Below are 25,151 nucleotides of genomic sequence, written 5' to 3' on the forward strand. Positions count from 1 at the left end.
ACAGAGTACTGACAGGATCGACTTGAGCCGCTCAGGGCTGGAAATCAGCTAAACTGAATAATATACAAGAATCCAACCACATGGGCGGGAAAATATCTGCTGTCCGCTTGGCTCTGTTTGGTTGAATCGACACAACAACGTAGAGACCGGGCTCAGCATGGGCAGGTAGATGGGTCTCAGTGTTGAATGATGCCCCACTGATTCTAGCCCCTTTCTTAGCCGAACGTGGCTGGTCCAACTTCTTAGCTTAATCCCGGCGCTCAAGAATTTGACCAACATTGACATTTCATCTCTTGAACTGCCCAGAGCAGGTAGCCCTACCAATTGGGTCCTGGCGACGATGGCCTCTAGCAAAGCAGCAGAGATGATTTGCCAGCATACTGAGGACTTTACGGAACTAGGTTTCGAGGTGGATATTTTCAGACCTTTTAAAGCATTGGATGCTGAATATGACTGAAGGCCAAAGGGCCTTCGTAGTGCCCCCATACATCCATCTCAAAAAAGGCACAGATAAGGAATGGCAATCGAGAAGCCGCACGTGGTAAAACATTTCTCCTAACACACAAAGATATAAGTCTTCCCCTTCTACAATCCGATTCATCTCCTGGAACTCGCGAGGTCATCGCTCCTTTTTGTCACACAGTGAGGGTCCGGCTCAATGAATGCTAACATGTTCTTACTACAGGAGACCTGGCTGACGAGCATGTTTGAGCTAGATGGCTTTACATTGCTTTTCAGCCTGTCAAAGATCCCTCTTGCAGGGCGCCCTATAAGCGCCTTTGCATGGACACCAAGGCTACATATAACTTGAAACCTTATAAGGGCAGGAGGACACATAGTAACCTTCTCTGTGGGGTCAAGCACAATTCCCCTTTCCACACACATCCCTCATTACTGATGACTATCTATGAACCCTGTGCGGTGGCTGTACCGCCTCCCTTAAGATTAAAGTTACAAATATCCTACGGGAGTGATATGCCTTCAACCACAAAGGTTCCATTATTTTGGTAGGAGACTTCAATGTGGACTGCATGGCTGACACCGCTACAGGCCCAGTGAGGGGCTCCAAGCCTCAACGGGATAAGCTGGGAGGGAACCGGTGCGACATCCTTGCTGAATTTGATATGGCCGTTATACTCACCAAGGAAGGGGATTATAGTCCCACAAGGTCCAATGGACCCTACAAAAGTGGAATTGACTTTGTTTTTATCAATGATGTCATGCAGAACTGTAACCTGGTCCTTGTGGTATGCCCCACTAAACTCAGTGACCATGCAATACTTCCATGGAGTTAGCCTGTACTCCTAAACCCAAGACCAAATGAATTTCTAACCCGGTGGTTAATCTTCAGGTTATCGCCTTCGCTGGATGGTGGCCAGCATTTGAAACTTCAGCAGTATGGTGGCCAATAACGAAAAACCCCAAGTGGAGAGGCTGGAGGCACATGACGGGCAACTTGACCGTTTGGTCAGCATGTTTAGCCATCCCAGGGTATACACCTCCTACGGTGGGGACCTTGCCCCACTTCTGGAGTAATCTATGATGTGGAAATTAAAAAAATGAATAGGGAGAAAAAAAAAGCCATGAGGGTCATTTGTCGCAATAACAACCTAGAAGCAGAAGAAGGGGCTGAGTACCGCCTTGTCAAATCCCGCTACAAGCAATGGCTATGCAACCATCGCTATGGCACCACCAACGCAAAGTGGTCCTTCATCAACCGACTGATTTTCACCAATGATTTCCAAGAAAATTTGGTATGTGACCAATTTTGCTTTGGCTGGTGCCACTATGAGGGAAATGTCATGTATGCACGAGGGGGGTTGTGCTTCCGATATAAAGAAAGGTCTACTGGGACCCTAACAAAGTCTTAAACATAACTCCAAAAAAATCCATGACTGGATCTCTGATATGGCACCAATGTAAAGAAACAGATTATGTGGGACTCATTGGCAAAATGAACTAATCCTGTATGGTAGGGCCTGATTGCTTGAACAACATTGTCATTAAGTCTGACCCTGCTCTTTGGGCCAACCTATTTCACTCCTTGTTTGTTCATGTCTGTGACACAGAATTAATTCCCGAGACTTGGCTTCACTCTATCTTGTTCCCAGTCAACAAAACAGGCCCCCTGAGATCCCTACGAACTATCGCATGCTCGCAATGTTAGACTGTTCCTCGAAAATGTTTTCAAGCATACTGTTGGAAGTCATGACTTCCTGGGTCACTGAAAAGGGACATTTTCACTTCTCTCAAACGGGGTTTAGAAAGAATGATAGCACTTCCCACCCAATCTGGGTCATACAGATGCTTATTTCAGACTCCTAGCAATATCCCCACTCCCAACTGTATATATGTTTTGTTGATTACTCTGGGGCCTTCGATAGTGTCACACAGAGCCATCTCTGGGAGAAACTAGCCAGTTGGGTTATTGACCCCTCCCGCCTTTATTTTCTTAAATTCTTATATTCTGATCCGAAAATTCGAATTTGTTTATCCCAGGAGGGGGAGCTATCCGATCTGTACCCTACAAACAAGGGGCTCAAACAGGGCTGTGCCTTAGCACCCTTGTACAATCTGTAAGTAGCAGGTTTTCACAAACATCTTGGACGGCTTGGAAATAATCATCCTCCAACCTATGCTAATAAGAGCGTGCACTGCCTTACCTATGCTGATGACACAGCGATACTGGCCAGAAACCCAGATTGGTCTTCAACAATCTTTGAAGGCTCTTTCTCAGTATGCCAAAATGAATGTCCTTGTGATAAACACCCATAAAACTAAGATTGCCCTTTTTGGGAAGAAGGTTAAAAAAGATATACTTCACATGGCTAGTCAGCGACCGCCCTATTGAGTGTACCAGTGAGTACAAATGCTTGGGCGTTTACTTACAGAACAATCGTTTTGCCACAAACCTGTCAGATAATATTCAGACGAGAACCTGGAAGATGTGGCTTACACAGGAAGACTACAAATACGATTGGGGAAGGTTCCATCGAGGCCGAGGTTCAAGCCTCTAGGATGTCTATCGTATCCACTATAATTTATGGCCTAGAGATCTATCTAGAATGCTGCATTAAGTGGTTGGTGACCCTAGAATCCAAAATGGTATGTTCCCTCTTGGGCCTACCCTGTTCCACCCCAGTAGAGTTCATCAGACTTGAGCTGGGACTCCTTTCACTCTTGACCTGTTGAAAAATCTGAGCTTGTAGACTTTGGGCAAACATCACTTACTCTGAGGGGAATGGTAACCCTTTGCTAAGGTTAGTTAATGCCCACCATGAGAGGTGCTCTCGCAGCTGCTGGTTCATTGAGATGGAACGTATGGTTAGAAGCCATTTCTTTGAAATAGGGGTGGATAACCCCCAGTCACCTTCATCGATTTCCACCTTTCTCGCCATGTGAAAAGGACGATGGAATGGGACAGAATCCAGTTGCTTACAGGGGTGTTGCTAGGTCTGGAAAAGACCCGGGGCTACGCTGATGTCGGAACTGTTGGGACTGGGGGCTAGCTAGCCTTTTGGTTGTAGCTCCTGAGATTCTATTCGGGGCTAAAACCAAAAGACAAGGGGCTACAGCCTCCTCATAGCATCGCCTCTGCTTACCTATCTGGTAGGCAAAGCCAAGTATGTGAAATACACTCACCAGGACAATTACCTCGACGAACCCCGCAGTTAGCTTACTAAGTGCCATTCTCCCCCACTCCTACGATTTATCTTATATTTGCATGGCGAACAGCTGCCAGTCTTCGCCAACATAGATGCCTGGACTGGTGTGCCCAGGGAGGACCCTCTATGCAGGATATGTAATCAAGATATTGGAACCGCTCGACATGTGCTCACCAATTGTAGCCTCTTGACTAATGTTTATTCTAAAAGCTATGGGAAATGTGGGGATTACAAGTCTGACCAATTTTGGCGTGCCATCTATTGCGCCGAATCCTTGGTCATTACGGTGGCTACACGCCACATTTGGAACCGTATCAAGAAGAACATTGTCTGATCATTTTACTTATTTAACAACGTGGTGCAAAGCTCACTCCTCTCCTCCCCCCTCGATGAGCCCATAGTGATGTATTTGTATGGATTACATTCTCCTTTTTATTACAGCTTTTGAACTTTCATGTTTTTTTTCTATTATGTGGTTTTATAATATGATGGCGGTTTTTATCCATTGAATGTTATGGACTTGTGATATTTTTGCTTTTTAGAGCTATGTTATCCGATGATTTCATTTGCCCATGTGTAAAAGGTTGAATTACCAAATGCACAATAAAGGGGGAAAAAAGTGTTCCATTCAGGATTTGAAAATAAAGCTACAATCATGCACTTTCTGTTTAATGTAAGGATGTATGCAATTCACTACTTGGTTTATGATGTGATGTGTATACTTCTCAAGTCATGCCTAGGAAGCATATTCTTTTTTTTAGCCCCATAAAACTATAGAATCTTTTATATTGGCTAGAGGAGAGAAGGTATTTGCACAGCTATCTAAAGTCTAGACTTGCCTCAAATCCCAACTTAATTTCTTAAAGAAAGTGTATGCTCCTGGGCAAATCATTTTATTTTGCTGTGCGATATGTGATTGTGGCGGGGAGGCAGAAACCTGGTCTGGGCTTTTGTGTTGTAGGAGGTCTGGAGGCAGGAGACCTGTTTTGGGTTTTGGGTTTGGAAGGGTGGGATGGCAGGAAGACAGAAAGGCATATGTCACTAGGTTGGCTTGTGTTTGCCAAGCCAGACCCCGCTTCACTCGGCTCATCTATGATTTGTATGGATCCCCACCTCGAAGTCTGTGCTATACAAACATTGACAATGTGCACATCTTTAAATCTAGCCATAAAAGGAAGGAGGGGCCAGTAGGAAAAGAACTAAACCTAATTTGAAAAAGACGTTGAGTCTATTTCATAGGTAAAAAAATACCTCTTTCTATTTACATGCCTCAAGTGCGCAGGGTCTGAAACCTGCGGCTCTACAGATGTTATGGACTACAACACCCAAGAGCCTCCACCATTGGTAAGGCTGTGTAGTACTGATGGGCATTGTAGTACAGCACATCTGGAGAGCCCACGGGTGCAGACCCCTTTCTTAGGGGCTCATAGTAAGTAATGCGAATGCTGCCTGCTTGGAAGTGGAGGTATTACCCCAACTTTCAATGGCGGCAATGCACTAATGGATGAGACAGAGGTGCTGATGCAGCCTTATCTCCACTTTGTACTCAATAATTGAGAACTACCACAACTCTCAATGTGGCAGTGAATTACCACTACTGCATAATTCATTTGGGTGACACACTCGTGAAAAGGCACTTAGTAGCGCCAAGTAAAGTGTTGAAAAAGTTTCAGAGGTAGCCGAGGATATACTCCTGCTCCGAAGGCTAACCCAGAGTCGGCAGAAGAGTCCTGTCCGATGCAGTGCGTCTCGACTTAGCGAATGCAGCGACATCTCGTGACATGTGTGGGATGCTTGTTTTGCCCGCAGGAAGCAGTCCTTCCCCAAGTCACAGGAAATGACTCCTTCCTCGGGGACATCAGCACACGGTACCTCATCCTGGCAACAGCTGGCCTCGTCATGCCTCTCTAGGTGGCAGCAGCTGGGAATCAGACCTCTTAGTGCTAGAACATTGACCAAGGCCAGGCCACCACTGTTCCAGCTCCAAAGCTATGAGAGGATATGTAGCAGTGATGGAGGTTAGGGGTGGGATGGGTAGAGGCAGCAAGAGTTGTGGGTGTGCAATATTAAAACGCATGCAAGAATAGAAAATGTATGAGCTCGTGGGCTTCACCCAGGACCCTCATGTTATGCTTCGTACAACCCAAAAGCAGTAAGGCAGCAGTGAAGGAGGCCTGGCCCATTGCTGCATGCATTAAATGTTAGGGTATCGTATGTTAATCATATTTATAATGACTTGCATTCTCATGTTGCTTTCCCACAATCACTGGGTGCCACAATTCATTTCACATGGCCCTCTAACAGCTATCTCCCCTTCCTGGACCCCTAGAAATGGGCTAGTGACTGTCTAGTTTGTAATCCTCTGCGTAACTTCGCCATGCACAGCTAAAGGCCCCCCCCCCCCCAACCCAAAACCCTGCTTTTTTTCCAAATCCAAATAAAAAAACAGTGGCACGATTTTGGTACCGCCGCCGTCTAGACGCATACAGTGCTGAGCCGCACGGGTGTCCACATATAAAGCATACCTGGAATGTGTACTATGAGACGTGTGTACAAGTGTTATTCACCAGTCTGTGTTCCCCACAGGCGCAGAAATTCACGAATGTCACTCATCCCTGCTACCCCCAAGGCTTCCAGAAGAACGTGTCCTTGACTGATCTCTATAGCAATCAGTGTGTGGCTGCACCCGCGCAGAGCCCCCCCAAGGGGAACATCAGTGTGGAGGGGGCCGGCGATCCTGGAAAGTGCAGGGAAGCGATGCAGAGAATCTTCAACTTCTCGGCCTGTGAGAAGAAGCCAGATTGCACCTTCGATGGAGTCTACCAGCCGCCTGTGAACGGACAGTTCTATGTAAGCATGTAACCCTGCCTTGCACTGTTGATGCACCTGTGCCTGAATGTGTTGACCTGAGCAACATGCCTTACTTTGATTCTCATCAAAAATCTCAAAGCACGTGAACGGGTGTTATTACCAACAATCTTGTATGTCCATCAAACATGCTGTCTCGCTCAGGACACTGGCCCCTGATGGAAAGGTGTTTCCCAAGGAGCCGGGATAGAAATGTCACACTGTATGAGGGTGTTTACCATGGGGTAGGTATTGGGTGGCCACCATTTTCCAAGTCTAGAAATGCGTACTGAGACGGAAGAGGGATACACAGCCGATGCAAGACCCACTTGGAGCTTTAGGCTGCTCCTATTAGAATCACACAAGAGTTATGGTTGAGTGAGACACCACTCGTAAGAGTGACACCAGTGAAGCAAGCAGTATAACAAACAACAAGGTTTTCAACTTTCTATTGGTCCTTAGGCCTTCCCTAATTCCCTTGGGTCAACTCCGCTCTCAAGCAGTTCAAAATAGGTCACTCACACTGTTGGGATTTTATAGTAACCCAAACACTTCTGGGCATCATTACAAGTGTGGCGGTAATTCCATAAATGTGTTTACTGTTACTGCCACCTGGTGCCGTGGATTTACCATGGGATTATAAGTAAGTGGCGGTAAGGGATTCAAATTTTTGTAATCCATTGGACTCCATGGGGATTTTGTTGAATTTAATACAAGTGGTAATTCTGGGGAAGTAAATATGACATTCTTTGGAGTTAAAATGGAGGCTTTACCACCAGCTACATGGTGTAGGTAAATCTTTCACTTCACCTCCAAAGTCGGAATTCAGCAGTGTGATAAAACTGGTGGTTATTCCATTACTATCAAAAAATGTACCTCACACGTTAAACTCATAACGAGGGTCTTTGTCTTTCTTGGCTGGTGTAGCAGTCGTCTGACTGTTCGTTGGTCTTTTTATCCTATCAGGATTTATAATTGGCCCTGGGGATGCAGGTTGTGGGTGTGGATTGTGTACAGGACCAGGGTCGGACTGGGTCACAAAATTGTTTCGGGCACCAATGAAAAAGTAGCCCACTGTTGCAAATGACAAGTCATTCCTTTTGTAGCAGACTGTTTAAGTAGTATCAAAGGGATTCTGTAACACTGGTCTAATCTACTAGAAGCATGGTGAAGTAACTCATCAAAGTGGCCCACACTGGACAAAAAAGGTGGCCCACTTTGACCCAAAAAACTGGCCCACGCTAGCATTTTGCATTTTGGATTCAGGCATTGCCCTGTAGGCCAGTCCAAGCCTGAACAGGACCTTTGATTAGTCTTGAATCCCACAAACTACAAATCTCAGCAGACTGTCCTGTGTTTCTGCACCCAAAGTAATTTAAGTAACGGTCCTGCTATATTTTATTTTGTATTGGGATTTATAATGTGCCTACACACAATGGGCCTCATTACGAGGTAGTCGGTAAGGGATTACCGGCACCGGTAAGTAGACCATGGACTATTTTTACTAGGGCAAGGGATTTGCAGTGGTCTGTGTTGCACACTCTGAGCCCTCCTGCTTCATGTCCAAAGGAAGAGGTGTAGGGGCGGTCTTTGTATGGATAAACCGAGTATTGGTGTAAATGTGGAGTGCTTTTTCCCAGGCCACGAGATTGTATTTTGGGGGACCAATTAGGAGGTTTTTGCCATAGTCCAGTCTGCTAGGGACTAGGACCTTGATGACTGTCTTGACAAAAAGGATTGCACAGTAGACACAGTTCTTGCAGGTTGATGAACAGATGGTAATGGGTGGGCAAGCTGCACTGGTTAATGAAGGTAGACAGAGGCACCCGAGTCCCAAAGTTGTCTCCAGGGTTGCAACAGAAGGGGAAGAGAGTACTGTGATGAATCCAGGGAAGTCACCCCTTCTCCCTAGGGGCGGGGGGAGCAACCCCCTATGAGACTAGGGAGGTGAGCCCACTACCCTCCCTATAGGACAGGGCAAGTGGGATCCCATTGGCTGGGACCCCCTTTCTCTGGGGACAAGGAATGTCAAAGTAGGGATTCCCCTTCCCCTTACCTCACTGCAAAGTCCCAAGCATACGTTGGGTATATGGCAACAGAGCAGGGTAGCCTGCTGCATGGCCGCTTTAAGGGGGATGGCTTGGTCTCTGACATATGTCTCATTGTAAAACCCAGAATCAATGGGATCTCTTCCTCCACTCCAAGGAGGGTCTAAACATCAAGGAAATTTGGGCTAGTGGAGAAAGTTGTTGTTGTGCCAAAAGAACATTAAGAGAAATGTTTGTTTTTCTTTTGTTGTTTGCTCATCTACACCACGATACCCAGTGGTGAAGAGACTCTCTGTTGAAAACATGTTTTTGTTTGTTCACCAAACCATAAGCTGGACAATACTTTTATTTTTTCGAATTCTTTCAGAAAACTCGCCACCACTGAGTGAACCCAGGGGGAGAGCAACCCAAATCTAAGATAAGACTTGGGTCTTCTTTTCTTTCTTTTATAGTGGTAGGACAGATGGTAGGATAGCTTAGGTTTTTGGCAGAGGAACGAGTTTATTTGTTTGACGTCCTGACAAGCACCCGTTTGTTGTTTTTTAGAGCAGGGAACTCATCATAGAAGCAGGGCTTAGAGGAGGTTTTCTTTCAGTTCAAATTAGGTTATGTTTAAGCATATCCTTGTGTCAGTCTCCTATGGTTGACTTACCACAGTACACAGTCAGGAGATGAGAGAGGGAGTAGGGAAAGGTTCTGGGTAAAAGAACAAAAGAACTGAGTGAGTAAACTCTGAAGATGATTGCACTTACCTTAGTAAGGACTACAATAACTTCATTCTAAATCCACATATATTCACTCAGCGTGAGTTTATAAGCAAAACAGATCAATTTAATGCTGACATATAGGGCCTCATTACGAGGTAGGAGGTAGTCATGGTGCTATTAGCACCATGGCTACCCCCTTACTGCATTCCGGGTCCGGGTTCCCGAAATAGGGATTTACCTGGTCATTCCAACCTTGGAGGACTCGGTAAGTCCCCATTCCGGGAACCATTCCCCATTCCCATTCAAGCCCCCATAGGGCTCAATGGGAATGGGGATGGAGCTAATAACGGTACCGCAACTTGCGGTACCGTTGTTATCTCCGAAGTCCCTTAACGGGTCCCTTCCCTAATGCCTGTGTTAGGGAAGGGACCCGCTAAGGGACCTTGGAATAGGGTGGTAAGGGATTACCGGCACCGGTGTCCTTACTGGTGCCGGTAATCCCTTACCACCTACCTCGTAATGAGGCCCATAATCTTCCCTTTAAGTGAGCAGACAAGGAAAGGCCAGTGCATTTGGGAGCTATCGTGGGCTTTCATCAGAGCAATCTCTGAATAGAAGATCTGTCAAAAATGTGTCGACAATTCGCTAGCATGGTCTTGTCAAAAAAATAGAAAGTGCTGGATGAAATGTCACCTCTGATGATCAGAAGATCAAGCGTGGATAAGGTCCAGTACAAGCGTCTGGCACAGCGGTGTCAACCCGCAATGTAGGCGTTTTGAGATATGATCCTGGGTGCCATGGATGGCAGGAAGCCAAGGGGTTCAGTTCTGGCTTTGTTCAGCAGGCCAACGCAAATCACTCAGTGCTGAATAACAGTGAGGAAGTCGGTCACTGGTTCTTGTGCATAGAAGTAAAGGAGATGAAGAGAACATGTGCCCTTTCTCTGAAAAAAGTGGGGAAATATGACAGAAGAGGAGTAGGACCGGTCTGCGAGATTCTATGCGACTGCAGGGAGAGTAGTGCCTTTGATGCTTAAGGTGATCAGATTACATCAGATCATTGAAAAACTCCCTTTACAAGGGTGGGCTGTTATTTAATAAGCAAATGCATTACGGGAGAAGGTTTTGGTTACCTTCAATTGAACACATTTGACGCACGTGCCAGAGGCCCTATTGAAGAAACTTTGCACTGCTGCATGTGCAGTTTTGCATGACAGTTGCACTGGGGCAAAAATCGCACTACTGCAAACATACATAGTTTAAAAATGTTTTTGTATTTTTTTACCCGAACTGGAAATACTTTGCAAAATTGTACTGCACCAATGCACATCTATAATACAGGCCCAGATTCTAATTATTTACAAACGGAAAGCCCAAGACTTGAAATGTGATGTTCTGGTGACAGACAGAGTCACCAGAACATCACAGTGTTCAAATTGAGCATTGAGCAAAGACAGTGTGGTCAGGGCCAGGGGCACTTCGTGCTGTATTCCTGATGTCTTTGGCTTGAAACTCTGAGAATAAAAAGGGTTTTATAGACCTGGGTGGGCATTGCATGTTTAGATAGTGTAGATATTAGAAGGTTGTACTTGAATGTATCAAAGGCGGTGGGGAGCTCAGGGAGGATAAGTGGCGGATTGAGGGCTGTGCTCTCACTATGGTGACTGGTTGAACTACTCCCTAAAGACCCGTTTAAGTGATCAAAAGTATTGAATAGCACCCTTCTGCCACTATTGGTGGCCTTGCGGCGCTTAGACCAGAGACCACCGCTCAAATGGACCACAGTGTCTAGCGCTCCGCTGCCTCTTTAGGTTGTCCTCTCTATTAAGAATGTCATGATTTTGTATGAACTTTGACACTGAAATCCAATTTTCTAGCAGCTCAAATATAGACGAAGAACAATTATTATGCACAGAAATTGACACCAGTCTTATCTACGAATAGAGCACACTTCAGCACATCATGAGCCCATCGCGCAACAGTACGCTGTCTAATTCCAGTACTACACAACAATGAACTAGAAAATGCTCTATATTATGGGTAGGTTTTGTTTCAGGTCCTGTCAAAAGAGGAGGTGAGCACACACCAGCGCACCCGAGGTGCTGGAGCATATGTGGGCAGGCCCCATCCCTCCCCACGGTTACCTGTTGGCAGGTCTGCCGCAGAGAGAGGAGGAGTCGGCGGGGCTGCAGCAGGTCCCGCTGCAGCCCAGAATATGTCGGGCCACAGACCGGCCAGCCACAGAGAGTGCCTAAAGTGGCAACACCGGCAGGGGACATGCAGCAGAGGTGTTCCGGTATCCCTGGGGATGCCACAAACAGCACATCACGGCTATAAAAGATAAGGACGCCGCACAGGCTCTAGCAGTCAATGCAACGTCCAACAAGGGAGCCTGCACACCACCACTAGCCCGCCAGAAGTTATTGTTTTAAAAGAAAGGCCTTATTGGCAAAGTACCCACTAAACCATTAGATAATGGTAAAATAAAACTATCTCGATCCTCAGACCTAACGAAGAGGGGACAGAATTTACCTACTGGACAGTACAAGACCATTCTGAGAAATGTGGCAAGAGGGGGCAGGGCTTCCCATCCATTATCAGCCCTTCCTTACCCTTCCCCTGCCATGTCCCGTGAGACAGGCAAGCTATTGGATAAGGTAAGTGGACCAATCCTGGAAGGGGGGTATTTAAGTAAGTTTAAGTGAGTTGCTTAGTGTGGGTTATTTGGGAGTGGGCCGTAGGTGGAGGAGGATGTACGAGAGACCAGAGATAGAAAGTGGGACAAGAGTGTGGAGACCTTGAACCGAGTGTTTGAGCTTGGGACTAAGCAGTGAGTAGAGTAGCAGAGTAGTGGTGGGGGTGAGAGTGGTACCGGTGGTGGTAGTAGTTATGATAGTGGTAGAGTGGTAGTGGTAGAAGGAAGTGATAGTTGCTAGTAGTGGATGGCAGTAAGTGCTAGTGAGTGGTAGTCGCAGTAGAGAGAGACAAGCAGTAGTGAAGTTAGTAGAGAGGCAGTAGTGTAGAGAGAGAGAGTAGTAAGAGTGACAGGGAGTGGGAGAATAGAAGTAATGGTAGGAGCAGAGAGGGATTATAACAGAAGAAAAACAAAAGGCAAGGAAGTAGAATGAGAGGAGAGAGGAAAGAGAGAAGAGAAGAGCGGAGGTAGACGTAGAGGGGTAGTTTGAGGTTAGGCCAATAGTAAGAGCAGGAGTAAGAAGAGAAGAAAGATTAAAGGGTGGAGGCAAGAAGGCAGAGTGAAAGATCGGAGAGACAGCAGTATGATGGGAAGAGAAAATCAAAAGGCCAGTGGTGGAGGGTCAGGTAAGATCGAGTGTGCAAGGAGAATAGGTGCACTGTGTGGAAGAAAGCACCATCCCCAACGACTCCCTTGGAACACGAAGCTGGTCAGGGAAAGACTAGACGGCCCCTAGGGAGTCCGTTAGACATCGTTTTAGGGAAACCACAATTAGTACAAGGAAGAGAGAGAGACAGATGGGTGTTTCCTTTCGGCAGTACTAACATCCCATTAAAGACGCCTGGCTAGGGAGGGGGTAAACCAGTGGGAAGTAAAGAACGAGGTACAGCCCTAGCGCCAAACTTCCCAGAGATCCCAGTAGGCCCTAAAAGAATTCTATAGCCTATCTGTCTGTCAAATCATCAATAAAAACCCTTGGATTTGCTATCAGAGTCAGAGTGGTTATTTGTGGCGAGCCTCCCCGTCACATCAACAATGTGTTCCATTCATTACACACCCCTACTAACAAAATCAGACTCTCCCCGTCAAGCCCCATACACCTCTCCAGCTGTTTGCTTCTTTCTATCCTTCTACCGCTGCACATATCCTATCTCATCTTTGCCCTCCTCCTTTATCCCACAGAGCACTGGAAACATACTCTGACACGCAACTACTCAGACGCGCCTTGGCACAGTCAGTCCACTAGGTCTTATGGGAACCATACAAAAGCTTATTAACATGACATAACATATTTTATCGCTACTCAAAAAGGTGAAGCATAGGAGGGCGTGCAAACTTCAAAGGTCTCTTTTCACTGTCTGACGGTGGCGGATAAAATGCAACACTTCAGCCATATTGGCAGTTTCAGTGTAGAAGCCCCTGCTGACACCTCCTGTGTTGTGCAAACTATACAAAGAATTGGAAGGTCTTTGAAGGTTTGGTAATCGGTTATCTTCCATGAGCTTGAAAGTGGCTGCATCAAGTCTACATGGAACTACATCTCAAACCCGTTTTCTCTTTTCCAGGCTTTCTCTGCATTCTATACCATCTTCAAGTTTCTGAATCTGACGGATGGGCAGCCCCTGGAAGTCGTCAACTCCACCATCCGTGAATTCTGTAACAAGACCTGGACAGAGGTGAGAAATCCCCTGAAACTAATGCTAAAATACTCACAAGAAGCAATTCATGGATATATTATTAGGGCATAAGTAAAAAAGCAACTGACGAATACAAACATTTAAACAAGTTCAACCTATACCTGGCACTGCTTGCCCACCGCATTGCTGCGCTCGGCCCCAACTTCCAGTGCTACACGGATGACACTCAGCTCATTTTCAGGCTACCTTCAGCTACCTCTTCTCCCTCTCTCATCTCTGACTGCCTGTCCGTCAGCCAGGAGTGGTGCTCCGCCAATTATCTCTACCTTAATACCAGTAAGACTGAGATTCGCCTCATCAGCGCACCCGCTCCCTCCTTTCCTGTCACTCTCTGGCCGGCCTCTCTTGGCCCTCTTCCTGCTCCCACCTGTGATGCTAAAAATCTCGGGGTCATCTTCGACTCCACACTCTCCTTCTCTCCTCACATCTCTGACGTCTCCAAGATGTCACATTACCAGCTGCACCTCCTCAGAGGTATTCTTCCTTTCCTCTCCTTCCCCCAGAAGCTCACAGCCTCTTTCTAAATCTGCCTGCTTCTACTCTCTGCCCTCTGCGACTCATCCAGAATAGGACTGTGAGACTTGTCCTTGGCCTCAAGCCCAGGGATCGTATCTCTCCAGGACTTAAATCTCTGCACTGGCTCTCAGTGGCTGCGAGGATTAAGTTCAAAACCCTCTGCATTGTCCACAAGACCTTCTGAGGCCTGAGGCCTCAATACCTTCAACTCGCTCTTCCTAAATATCTTCCTTCTCGAGCTCTTTGCTCATCCGTCTCCAACTCCCTCAGGGTCAGTCGCTTCTCCAAGCAACGAGTTGGTGGTAAATCTTTCTTCGGCTGGGGTCTCCCTCTGGAACAACCTCCATGAAACTTGAGGAGAATCATCTCCGGTTCTGGAAGCACCTCAAAACCTTTCTCTTTGCTTTTGCTTTTTCTCCTCCTCTCTCCTGCTGAATTTCTGGCTGAAACTGCTCTGGTTACCTGGCCACCCTCTGATCTCGGGCACAGGTCCCCTCCTCCGTGAGTCACACACCTGCACTGCCTCTGGGCAACCCCCGCACTTGGGGACTGTCTTCTGTATCCCTTCAGTCCCACTACCAGCACTTGATACCCAATGTCTGCACTTACCCTTGCACTTGCCACCAGCTGGCTGTACTTTCATTTATTGTTATCATTCTATTATCCCTTGAACTGCACTGTCCCCTCGTCCTTGCCCGCCTCACTTTCCCCTTCCCCCTTCCCATGCGCTTGCGCAATCTGAATTACACCTGGCCTAGTAGGTTTGTTTTCTTTGTCTTCCCTCTGTTCCCCCTTCCTTGCTACGTCGCGCCTTGATACACTTGTGTCTAGGCGCGCTATAAATGCCATATCATATCAAGCGATGTGAGTAGAGTATGAAGTCTAGACTTTATGATGGATTTGGTTCTCGTCAGAATGGCCCAGGAGAGAGACCATGAAATTCCCTACATTATGATCCATCTCCACGCATGGCAGTGACAAATCAGTGAACCAATGCATGTGTGCAGAGTAGGGCATGGACCCTCCTGTATTTCTGGGCCCTTGTAAACACCCAGGTGTTGAATCCAGAGTCCTCTCCACCATGGAAATGAAATCAGTGACTCTGTCTAAAAGTGGCGGCCACCAATCACCCATCACTTTCCACTTATTGCACCTGGGTTTTGCAAAAGCATGAAAGCAGGCCAAACCTGTGGAAACCGACTGATTCCGCTTCATGGAGTGCACAAGCCCTGCACACTATGTCGGGTCCCTCCACCAGTGTGTAAATAATTAGTACAGCAAGTCATTGAAATATGCAGAAATTCGGGCTCATTAGAAGTTTCCCAGTATCCCGCTGGTAGCTCCGGCATGATACTGGTAAACTGGCCATACCGTCTCTGCCGCCTGATATCCTGGCATTACCGGGATATTACGGGCAGCAAGTTCCCATTCCATAGAGTCCTATAGGTAGTACTGGTGCCGGTGATTCTGACATTTCTTTGCCATCAGGGGCGTCCTCTACTGGTAGTTCAGGCCTGCCGGTAGATCAGAGACCCCGCCGGCAAACTCTGGTTTCCAATGTCTGGTAAAAATATCAATGCTGGTATTACTGGCAATTTTTCTGCCTGCCAGACCGGGGACCTCGTAATGGGGCCCATAGACTTTTCCCAAAGAGACGTCTTCTCCAGGAAAATTGTTTCACCATAAGGACCAGAATGAAGCCCTTTGTGTGGCCTCACCTACGCCCTGGATTCTAAGAATCTCGGCACACTCCAGATCTCAAGGCCATATTGCTATGCTGAGGAATATATAAGGATTCCTAATGTCTGAGCTGAAATCCTGTACCAGGGATCTGCAACCCTTGGCTTTCAAGATGCTTTGGACTAGAGCTCCCATCAGCCCCAGCAGATGTAGACAATGATGAGGGAGCATGGGAGTCGTAGTCAAACACATCTTGAGAGCTGCAGATTGCAGAACCCTGGAGCTTAGAATATCGAATCGATAGGTGAAATCGTATGTCCTATTTATTTGCGCTTCCTGCCCTCCTTCTGTTCACGTAGCCTGGACTCATTAAAACTGCATAACATCGTGCGTTAGGAATAACTGTTTCTACCTATTAGGCTATTTAAATAAGGTCAGTGTAAAAGGTTTTTCAGATGCAGTGTTTCTTCGGTTTCATGTTTTATGGAAAATAGTGAAGTGTAGCCTTTATCCAATGGAAGATGATTTAGTTGTAGGCCATTTTGAAGGCACTGTGAAACACTGTTAGTTTGCATTATGTGTTGCCAAATTGGTAATACGTGGAACCATTAATTATAACATATTTTGTAATCGTATTGAATGTGCTTTTCAGCGCGAGAGAGAGAGATGAGGCCGAAAGAAGGACAAATGAGACAAAGAGAGTCCATGAGACAGTCAAATGGGGCAAGGGTTTGTGGTAGACAGGGAAAAAGATAGAATGTGTGAGAGTGAGAAAGAGAACCTCTGAAAGAGGAAGCAGGAGAGGGGTCTGTGTGGCTGACCAGAGACACTATCCACTCATGTAAAATGGCCTTAACACACATTCTCCTTGGTTCTATTGTGACGATATTGAATGCACCCTGCACATAGAGCACACGCATGTTATACTGCCCTCGCTGGACTTCTATGCATGTCAGTCCGACCTCTAGTTGAGGGATTTAAGAGGCAGATGTGCGGTGCAGCTGGGCCGGCGACTTACTCCTCCAGTGCACAGAGACTGGTGAGTGGACGATCTCTGCCATTGGCCCTCACTGGCTGAGAGTGCAGGCAGCTGAGTCAGCACTGGAAGGGGTGTGGCCAGGTCTGAGGTCCTCTGCTTGCGTGATTGTGTGATTACCTCCCCTCCCACATAAGAGGGCATGTGGATGCTGGACCCAGTGCTGAACCTCTCTCTCTCTCTTTTAAATGCCTCATAAGTGGTGGCCAATGTGAAGCGTCACCATATGAATGGCTTTTCTTTCTATGCCCATGTTCAAAGTCTACACGCTTTGTAGGAACACGCCTAGTTTGATCCAAGCCTCAGGGGCCGTGCCACGAAGAGGCAGCATAAGCATCCAACCCACACAAAGCACCAGAAAACCCCTGGGGCAAGAAATACAAGCTTACACCTGCTTTACCTTTCTGCAAGAATTATCCAAACCAACCTAAAATTCTGGAAGCAATTGTCCTACCCGCACATGGTTCTGGGATAGGCCTTCCAAGATGCAGTTTCATGAAAACAACTTACCCCAGCAACTATTTCCTGATTTACTTTCAAGCAAATCCTATATTTCTGTGGTCGTTTTTGCTTGTCAATATATTACAGAAGTAATATTGTAGGTCCATTGCTGTAGTACAAATAGCACCTAATGTCATATGGTGCTGCATGTTTAATAGAAGCGCAAACTAAATCTGATGCTCTATGGGAAGATTTCTTCTTGAGCTTTATCATGTTTGCAGCTGGTACAGCACTTGGGAGTGAGAGTGGGGGGTGATTCTCCTGCCTCTGTATGTTGAGGCTGTACTCTTCTGGCCTGGTGTTATTTTTCCATTTGGTAGTAGGACGTAATTTCCAGGTTACTAAACTCATTGGACTTGATTTTAGAGGCAGCCTTCTCTTGGAATAGTTTGCAGGCCTTGTTCTCATGGCACCAATATATCAGCCCCCTGCACAGTGTTTTTGTATGATTGGCCTTATCGCCACCCAGTAGGTTATTTTCGATCATTGGAATCTTTCCAATAATTATTTCTAAAGTGGTAAAAAAAATGTGTCTGAATTCAGCATAGATGTCTAGGGATCCTAAAATGTTTGTGTTGCGCACGGATATGCATCTCCTGATGGAGGACATTATAGTGTGAGCGTCTGTGGGATATCTGAACATATCATATGATTTTTTTAATTAAATTAGAATGCCCTAAAAAGTACTGCCCAGAGCCAAAAGTCTACAGACATCCAACCTTGTATTGCCACTCCAGTTGTGCAGGTTTGGGGCAGTCTTTGGCAGGAAAGAGTCTTCTTCTCAAAAGTGTCCCAAGGAGCAATTCCTGTTATTCCGATGGATTGAGGCCCACAGAAAAACCTTGATGATGGAGGGGAGGGGTCTAGGGATGAAGACCTAAATGAAGAACAGGTTCAACAGCAGTGCCGGAGACTCAGGAGAGCAATACACTGTAAAGGAAAGGGCATTTCTGGAGAAGGCAGTGGGTGGTTCCCTAAGGCGGTTGCTGTGCACCTTGTTTGGTGACCACCGTAGGTTCCAGCAATGACACACTGGTGCAGGGCCAACCCCAAGTCCCTTGGGAAGGATCAGCAGTGGCTGGTGAATGTTTTAATTGGAGGGGCATAAACGTTTTCCACAAAAATGTGGGAACAACCAAGAGGGATTTGTTTCAAATAGTTTGTTCAAATGGTGCATTTTAAAGAATACTTTCTGTGAAAAACGGGGTGAAAAGCCACAGTTTGTAATCGTTTTTTTTTCAAATATGCAATGGATACTAGACATTTTCCAAGGCCTTTTCGTGGTGACCTTTCCCCACTATATGCCAGTATAAAAACATTTTAATGCTGGCTGTGCCCATACATGTGTATTCTGGTTTCATCAATATTTACCAGTATTCCCATACATGAACAGACTCCCATTTGATTTGTGCATAATGCCAGTAATTGTACTATAAAAAAAGATGTCCATGCTGGATCCGTCTGTATATGCCAGTATCCCCATTACTGGATTTTCCAGTAAACATGCCATACCATAATAAGAAAATATGCTCAGCCTGGCAATGTCAATGTAGTCCAGTATGGCCATATAATAACACTTATTATGTTTGCTTTGCCCATGATTCACAGTAAAATGAAATGCCATGCCACAGTAAAAGAAATGCCCCATTCTAGGCCGATTAAGACACGTAACAACTCTTAGCATGTTTTCCTTACCTTTGATGCCCAGTAAGAAAAAGCCATACCACAGTAAGAAAACATGTGCAGACTGGATGCCACGTAATAACCCTTATAGTTTGCCTTCCCATTGATTTCCAGTAAGAAAAAAGCCATGCCACAGTATGAAAATGCAGTATGAAAACGCAGTTAGACTTGCTGCAACAAAGCAGACCAGTCTAATCACCTAATAACAATTATGTTTGATTTGCCATTGACGCCAGGTAAAAAACGCCAAGCTAGAGTACATTAGTCACACTGAAGTTACGTGAATACATAAGGGCTCTTGCCACCTTGTTGGTCTCCGGACAACATGATTTCACAACACGCTGTAATCTTGAAAATTAATCAGGTCTACTATACGCCCTTACACATGAATGTATTTGTATATAAATCGGACACGCCATGGGTCACTGGGTTGAACTCAACCTGTTACTAAGTGCCCAAAAAGCAGCGCACCTGGCAGTCATCAACAAATACCTACTCCTGAAAGCGGACAATAACCCACCTTGGAACCTAGCTGAGAAGAACCCTTTGAGTTCAGAGACTCCTACAACTATGACATCGTACGAAAACCCTACAAATCCTCTGTAGGTAAACTCTACCGATATTCCTCCACCCCCCCACCAACATCCGAGGTAAAATAGATTTATACTTTATTTTATTTCATTTATATAGCGCTCCAATAAACCCATAGGCATGATGGCGCATACAGTACAAACAACATAAATAACAACAAGTTATACAGATGGTAAAAAAAAAAAGTCCGCCTAAGAGTATCAACCAACCAAAGGAGGAGTACACAACAACGCCAGAAATAGAGCAGAGGCTTAAAGTCCATTAACCATAAGGCCACAGTGTATAGGGGAAAAGTTCCTATAACTTGAAGTAAATCAGAAAACCATATTACAATTAGAAGACCCTCTGGGAAGATATTTACACAGTCTTAAGAAATCAGGTAAAGTGCTAGACCCGCAGCCCACTAAAGCACAATCATTATTAGGTTGCGAGCACCAGTCTCTTAGGTCCAGCCTGCGGAGTACCTTCAAGTCGGCTAGTCTGACCTCAGCCGGCCCAGTTCTCTGTCTTAACCAAGCTAGAACCTTATTACGCAAGGCTTCTCTGGGCTCCTGACCTTCAGCCTTACGAATGTTGGTAATTATGAAGTTCCTCTGGTCCATGATAAAGTCATGTGTACTCAGATCATCTATTTTAGGCATTCAAGGCTTTTTAAGGCGGAAGTTCTGCGAAGGTCCCAACTTGAATTTAGCATTCGTAGAAGAATGTTGTTTAATCACTTTTTGACCCAGTTTCGGAGCATGTATCGGGGGGAAGGCGGTGGTTCCTGTACAGGGCCCATGGTGACAGTATTGGGTATTATGCCCCTTTCCATATTGGCCATTGTTGGAGTAGTGAGCATCAACGGCTCCTTACTGCAAGGGTCAGTTTGTGAGGCTTGATCAAGTAGCTCACTTTGTATGTCGATTTTACAGACATTGTCCAGCTTAGTGTCCAGCTTAGGTACCGGAGGCCCAACAACTGGACTATGAGACTCAACTGTTTGTGAGGCAGTATTGGCTCTGGGTGGGGGAAAATCCAACACCCAGTTGCTCAGTGAGTCCACCAATAGGCCCAAATCAAAGGGACTTGTGCATAACAGTAACTCTTTAGCAATGCTGGCCATGAGGCCTGGCAATTGAGTAAGAGCTAAAAGCTCAGAATGAGAGGAATTAGGCCCAGACCCCACTTGCAAGGCATCTAGAGTACTTATGTAATGGGCAATGCTCCTCCCTGTATATTTCTCCAGCCCTTCCAGGGAGGGGAGAACAACAGGAATAAGGGCTGGCTCTGTAGTAGTTCTTAAGGTGTTCTCCGAGAATGTAGGTAATACGAGATCCAGCATCAGTGGTAGATTATCAGGTTCTTGAGTTAGGCATTTACTGGCAGAGGCAGGATCCTATACTTTGTACTTTTCCGGACCAAGGAGGCTGCCTTGCAGTCTGTCTCCTTCAAGAACTGAGCGCCAGGACCTCTGAGACACAGTCTCTGGTCGGCATGGGAGAAGAGTCCACCAAACCAGCGGGGCCTACTTCAGCTACTCCTACCATCAACTTGTCACGCGGTCCGGCGTTAGAATATTTATGCTTATACAACTTCTCAGCTGTTCTACTGTTCACCCCGGGACCCCTACCGCCGGTTTCAGACCCACTTTAACACAACACCTTCAATTGCTCTCCCTCTGCTGGGCTCTGACCAAATTAATGTACTTTTCCAAACGTTCTCTACTTTATCAAAATCAAAGACTTGACTGTGCGCAGGATTTTGCTTGACCTGCCACAGGACCACTTCGATTCACATTTATTCATTCTTTTTCAACTGATCTCCCTCAGCTGGGCTCAGACCAAATGTATCTACTTTTGTCTCTTCTCAGCTGGGTACCTTACAGAGACCTTCGACTGAGCACTCACGCGGTGCCGGACCACTCTGTCAAAGGTATTGCAGCATGCTTTAAATTTCAATCACTCATCAGCAGTTCAACATTACTTACTTGTGCCTCTTATCACACACGTTTTAACAATGTTTGTTCCAGCGCTCGACATACAATGTTTCTGCTTGCAACCTTGGCTTCAACACAGACAGGCCTTGTATCGGTCTCCCCAACTCACCGGCTGTGTTGATTTCACTGACGCTGTTTTGTTCTTGGAGCCAAAGTCGGAACCACAGCAGCTGGTGATTCTCCCTGCCTTGATTCCTGGCGCGGGAAGGCCCTGGGTATCTGACACACTATGCAGGATTTTTCAGCTTGGTTTCCTGGTCTTTAACTTTCTATTCTTGAGGTCTCTGGAAAGTAACGGTTCCTTGTCGAACAGGTAATGGAAATTTCCCTCCTTGCGATCCCCTTCGGTTTTGCTGGTTTTCTTCTCTCGATCAGCTGCCGTCTCGAAACTGCTGTGTCCTTGTGTGCTTTGCCTCCCTCAGAGTGTGCTCTCGTGCTCCGCCTTTTATCCATGTGGGGAAGTGTAATGTAAGTCAGGTGTGTTTCATGGTCAGTAATTGCCTGACCTCGCCTGACCATTGTATTGGGACACGTCAGGTATACTGCTCAGGTGTTAGTCTGTTTTCTCTCATAGCGGGCTGTCCGTGAGAAAGTGTTTGTGTTGTAAAAAGTGGGGAGGCCGAGTTCCTAAATATCTTACCTGGTAGGATGGGGTAAAGGTGTTACAAGGAAGGGGATACTGTGTCTCACCGTCCAGTGTCCCACTCCCCTAAAACCACTCACCCAGTTGATCCTCCTGCACTGGTCCACCCCAAGGAACTGGATCCAAAAGTGATAGCTGTGTCCTGGCCACCTGGATGACAAATCCCCAGGGACTAGTGGGTGAGACAACTTCTGGATTCTCACAACAGCCATCCCATATAAATATATGTTAACAATGTGTACATTCATTGTTTGTATATGGCCGGTGGTGGGGCGAGCATGTTTCAGACCATGGACACCGGACCACGGACACCGTTTCCAGTTTCCATGGCCTTGGCTTCTTGCAATATAAAGGACTGTAACGGGTGCCGACTTCGAGCTTGCACGTGTGTATTTACATGTTTGCGGAAATGCTGGTCAGTTTTACCAGAGGTGCCGTGAAGACCAATAAATGCTTCCCTTTTCTTGGTGAACAAAGGTTGATATGATTTTGATTGTGGGTTCTGAGTGTGTGGAGCTAAGTGCGCTGAGTTGCGAATGCAATTTCATGTAAAGATAAAGTATCCATTAAGTGGCCCCAGGCCATGTGCAACCCTGTGAGAGTTAAATAAGTGGAGTGCGGCGATTCCAAGCTTAACAAACACGACTTCCAGTCATGAAGGGATTGTAAAACAGAAAGGGATATTGAGACTCCAAAAGCCCTTCCGGAGATGATCAGGGTGTAATGTCAGACCCACAGTGTCAGACCCACAGCAACAGCCAGGTCCGTTTGAGAAGGGAGGGCAGTGGTCCAGCTGCGTGGGTGGATCCTTGTGGCAGAGGGAGAGAAGATCTGAACGCAGGGAGAAAAAGGTGGAAAAAGAGGAAGATTTCCTGTACGGATCCTTGTTAGAGAGAAGGGCCTGTGATCGGCCCATGACAGAGGTGTTAAGAAGTTCCTGGGCCCCTTTGCTGCTAACGCACGACAGAGTCCTCAATATTTGCTACAACTAAAGATACCATGTCCTGCACAGCCCTGGTAAGCCAACTGAGAGAAAGCCTGAGAGAGGATAGTCTTGCCTGAGGCTCTGGAAGGGTTTGGGCTCACAAGAGGGTTGGAATACCAGTAGGTTCAGGGACCACACGAATGAACCGAGAAATGTTTTGATAAATACTGCCCCTGCTAGACCCCCAGCCTGGGAATATGGCCAATCCAGTGTATAAAGGAATATGAGACTGGAAAAGGAGGTGACGAAAAACCCACTGAGTGTTACTCTTAAGGTCTATCCATTCAACAGATCTCCCTCCGAGATCTGTATGTGCCAGAGTCTGCCTCAGTCAGCTACCTCAGTTAATAACAGCAGCCTCCTCCTCCAAGCTAAATGAATAAATCAACATGTTGTCTGGAAATTGTCCCTAATTTCCCATGTGTATGGCCAAAAGATATGTAGCTTTTCAGCAAAGCTCTCACATGTAGTTGCAAATATCAAGAGTTATCAACTGGTTCGATAGCACAGCCAGTAGTGCACTCACTTTGACATCCGGGCAGAGCCTGCTAACGCAGGTTCCAATCCCGGCAGGGCCAAACTCAGCCTTTCATCCTTCCGAGGTCGATACAGGAGCACCACACAACAGGGGTAATAATAAGCAGTGCTCAGATACCTGAGGGTTCGCAGCGCTATATAAATGCAAAATTATTATTATTATTAGTAGTAGTGGGAAGGCAACTACATATGTATCGTATCCAGGAGGGGTGGTAGTGGGTCAGTTGTGCCACCAACAGAATCAAAGTAGCATTGTACCTGATAAATGTCCTGTGTGTGTGTATATTTACCTTATTCTATGTCTCGTGTCTGGATATGATTCAACCATATGCATATTTAATCATTCTGATCGATCCATTGCAGCGGGGGTGATGACCGCACATTCAGTAGCTCCTTGAGGGTCTCTGTCGACCCAAGGGGGCAGGGGGCAGACATAGATCATGCAGATCAAAAAGCACTAGGAAAGAACAACATTGGAATAGTGACAGTGGGCTTTACACCATAACCATCCTCCTATTATGCATCGCAGATTGCCCCTGAACCATCAATAGCCCAGGGTTACACATGCATGGGGGATTTATCCCTTAGCTTGCTAGGACTTGTAGGTCAAAACCCTGTGGAAAGCAACATGACCTACCCCACAATCCAAAGCGAAAAGCCAGGTCTGGCTCAAGGTGTCACAGGTGAAATGGGGCCACTTGGAAGATGTAGCTTCACTATGTTAAAAACATCTTGTTCTCAATTGTGTTGCTCTTTATTTTTTCACTAATGTATTGCAGTGTGCCCAACATAAAGTTGTCATACAAAAGTGCAATTGCTAAAATCACTTTCAATATACAACTTAAAGTTACAAATCTGTACCATCATTAAAACAGCATAATTAGCATCAACACCAATTAAAATGAATTTGGCGAAATATTCACATATCAGACATACACCTGAATTTCTCAAATTATACCTGCAAGTTACATCTATGGGCTCTTCCTATGGTTCCGGTTGGGAGGGTATTTAATAATCTGCATTGTCCAGGCATTGTTAACATGTGTGACATGGACTGAAATGCACGAGTACCAACACACTACCTTACTAATTAAAGAAATTTGGCATATAACAATCTTTTAGCAAAGATTACTTTCAAATATGTACTAAAAAAAGTTCTCCGGTACATGGTTTTCAGCCAAGTCGAGGCATTCCGGAAGGGATACCTTTTGCCATTAAAAGGAAGTTTAAAAGGTAGTTGTCTCTCTGATTGATATGAAGGACATTACAATTAAACATGCCAAGGTTTCATTCGAACTACATACACGTTGCAAGGGGCAGAGCCTGCTTGGGGAGAATACCAT

At 46.0% G+C, this 25,151-nt stretch overlaps 1 protein-coding gene across 4 annotated transcripts in view; it reads left to right on the plus strand.

Moving 5' to 3' along the window:
* LOC138471918 (ectonucleoside triphosphate diphosphohydrolase 8-like) overlaps positions 1 to 25,151 on the plus strand; it is a 222,317-nt gene that overhangs the window by 185,687 nt on the left and 11,479 nt on the right. For all 4 annotated transcript variants that reach the window (XM_069609790.1, XM_069609788.1, XM_069609791.1 and 1 more), the window contains 2 exons: positions 6,252 to 6,515; positions 13,527 to 13,637. In XM_069609790.1, coding sequence (XP_069465891.1) covers positions 6,252 to 6,515; positions 13,527 to 13,637 — 375 coding nt within the window. The remainder of the gene's footprint in view (positions 1 to 6,251; positions 6,516 to 13,526; positions 13,638 to 25,151) is intronic.

The sequence above is a fragment of the Ambystoma mexicanum genome, chromosome 8 (genome assembly GCF_040938575.1).
Source record: "Ambystoma mexicanum isolate Mex_15411 chromosome 8, UKY_AmexF1_1, whole genome shotgun sequence".
NCBI lineage: Eukaryota > Metazoa > Chordata > Amphibia > Caudata > Ambystomatidae > Ambystoma > Ambystoma mexicanum.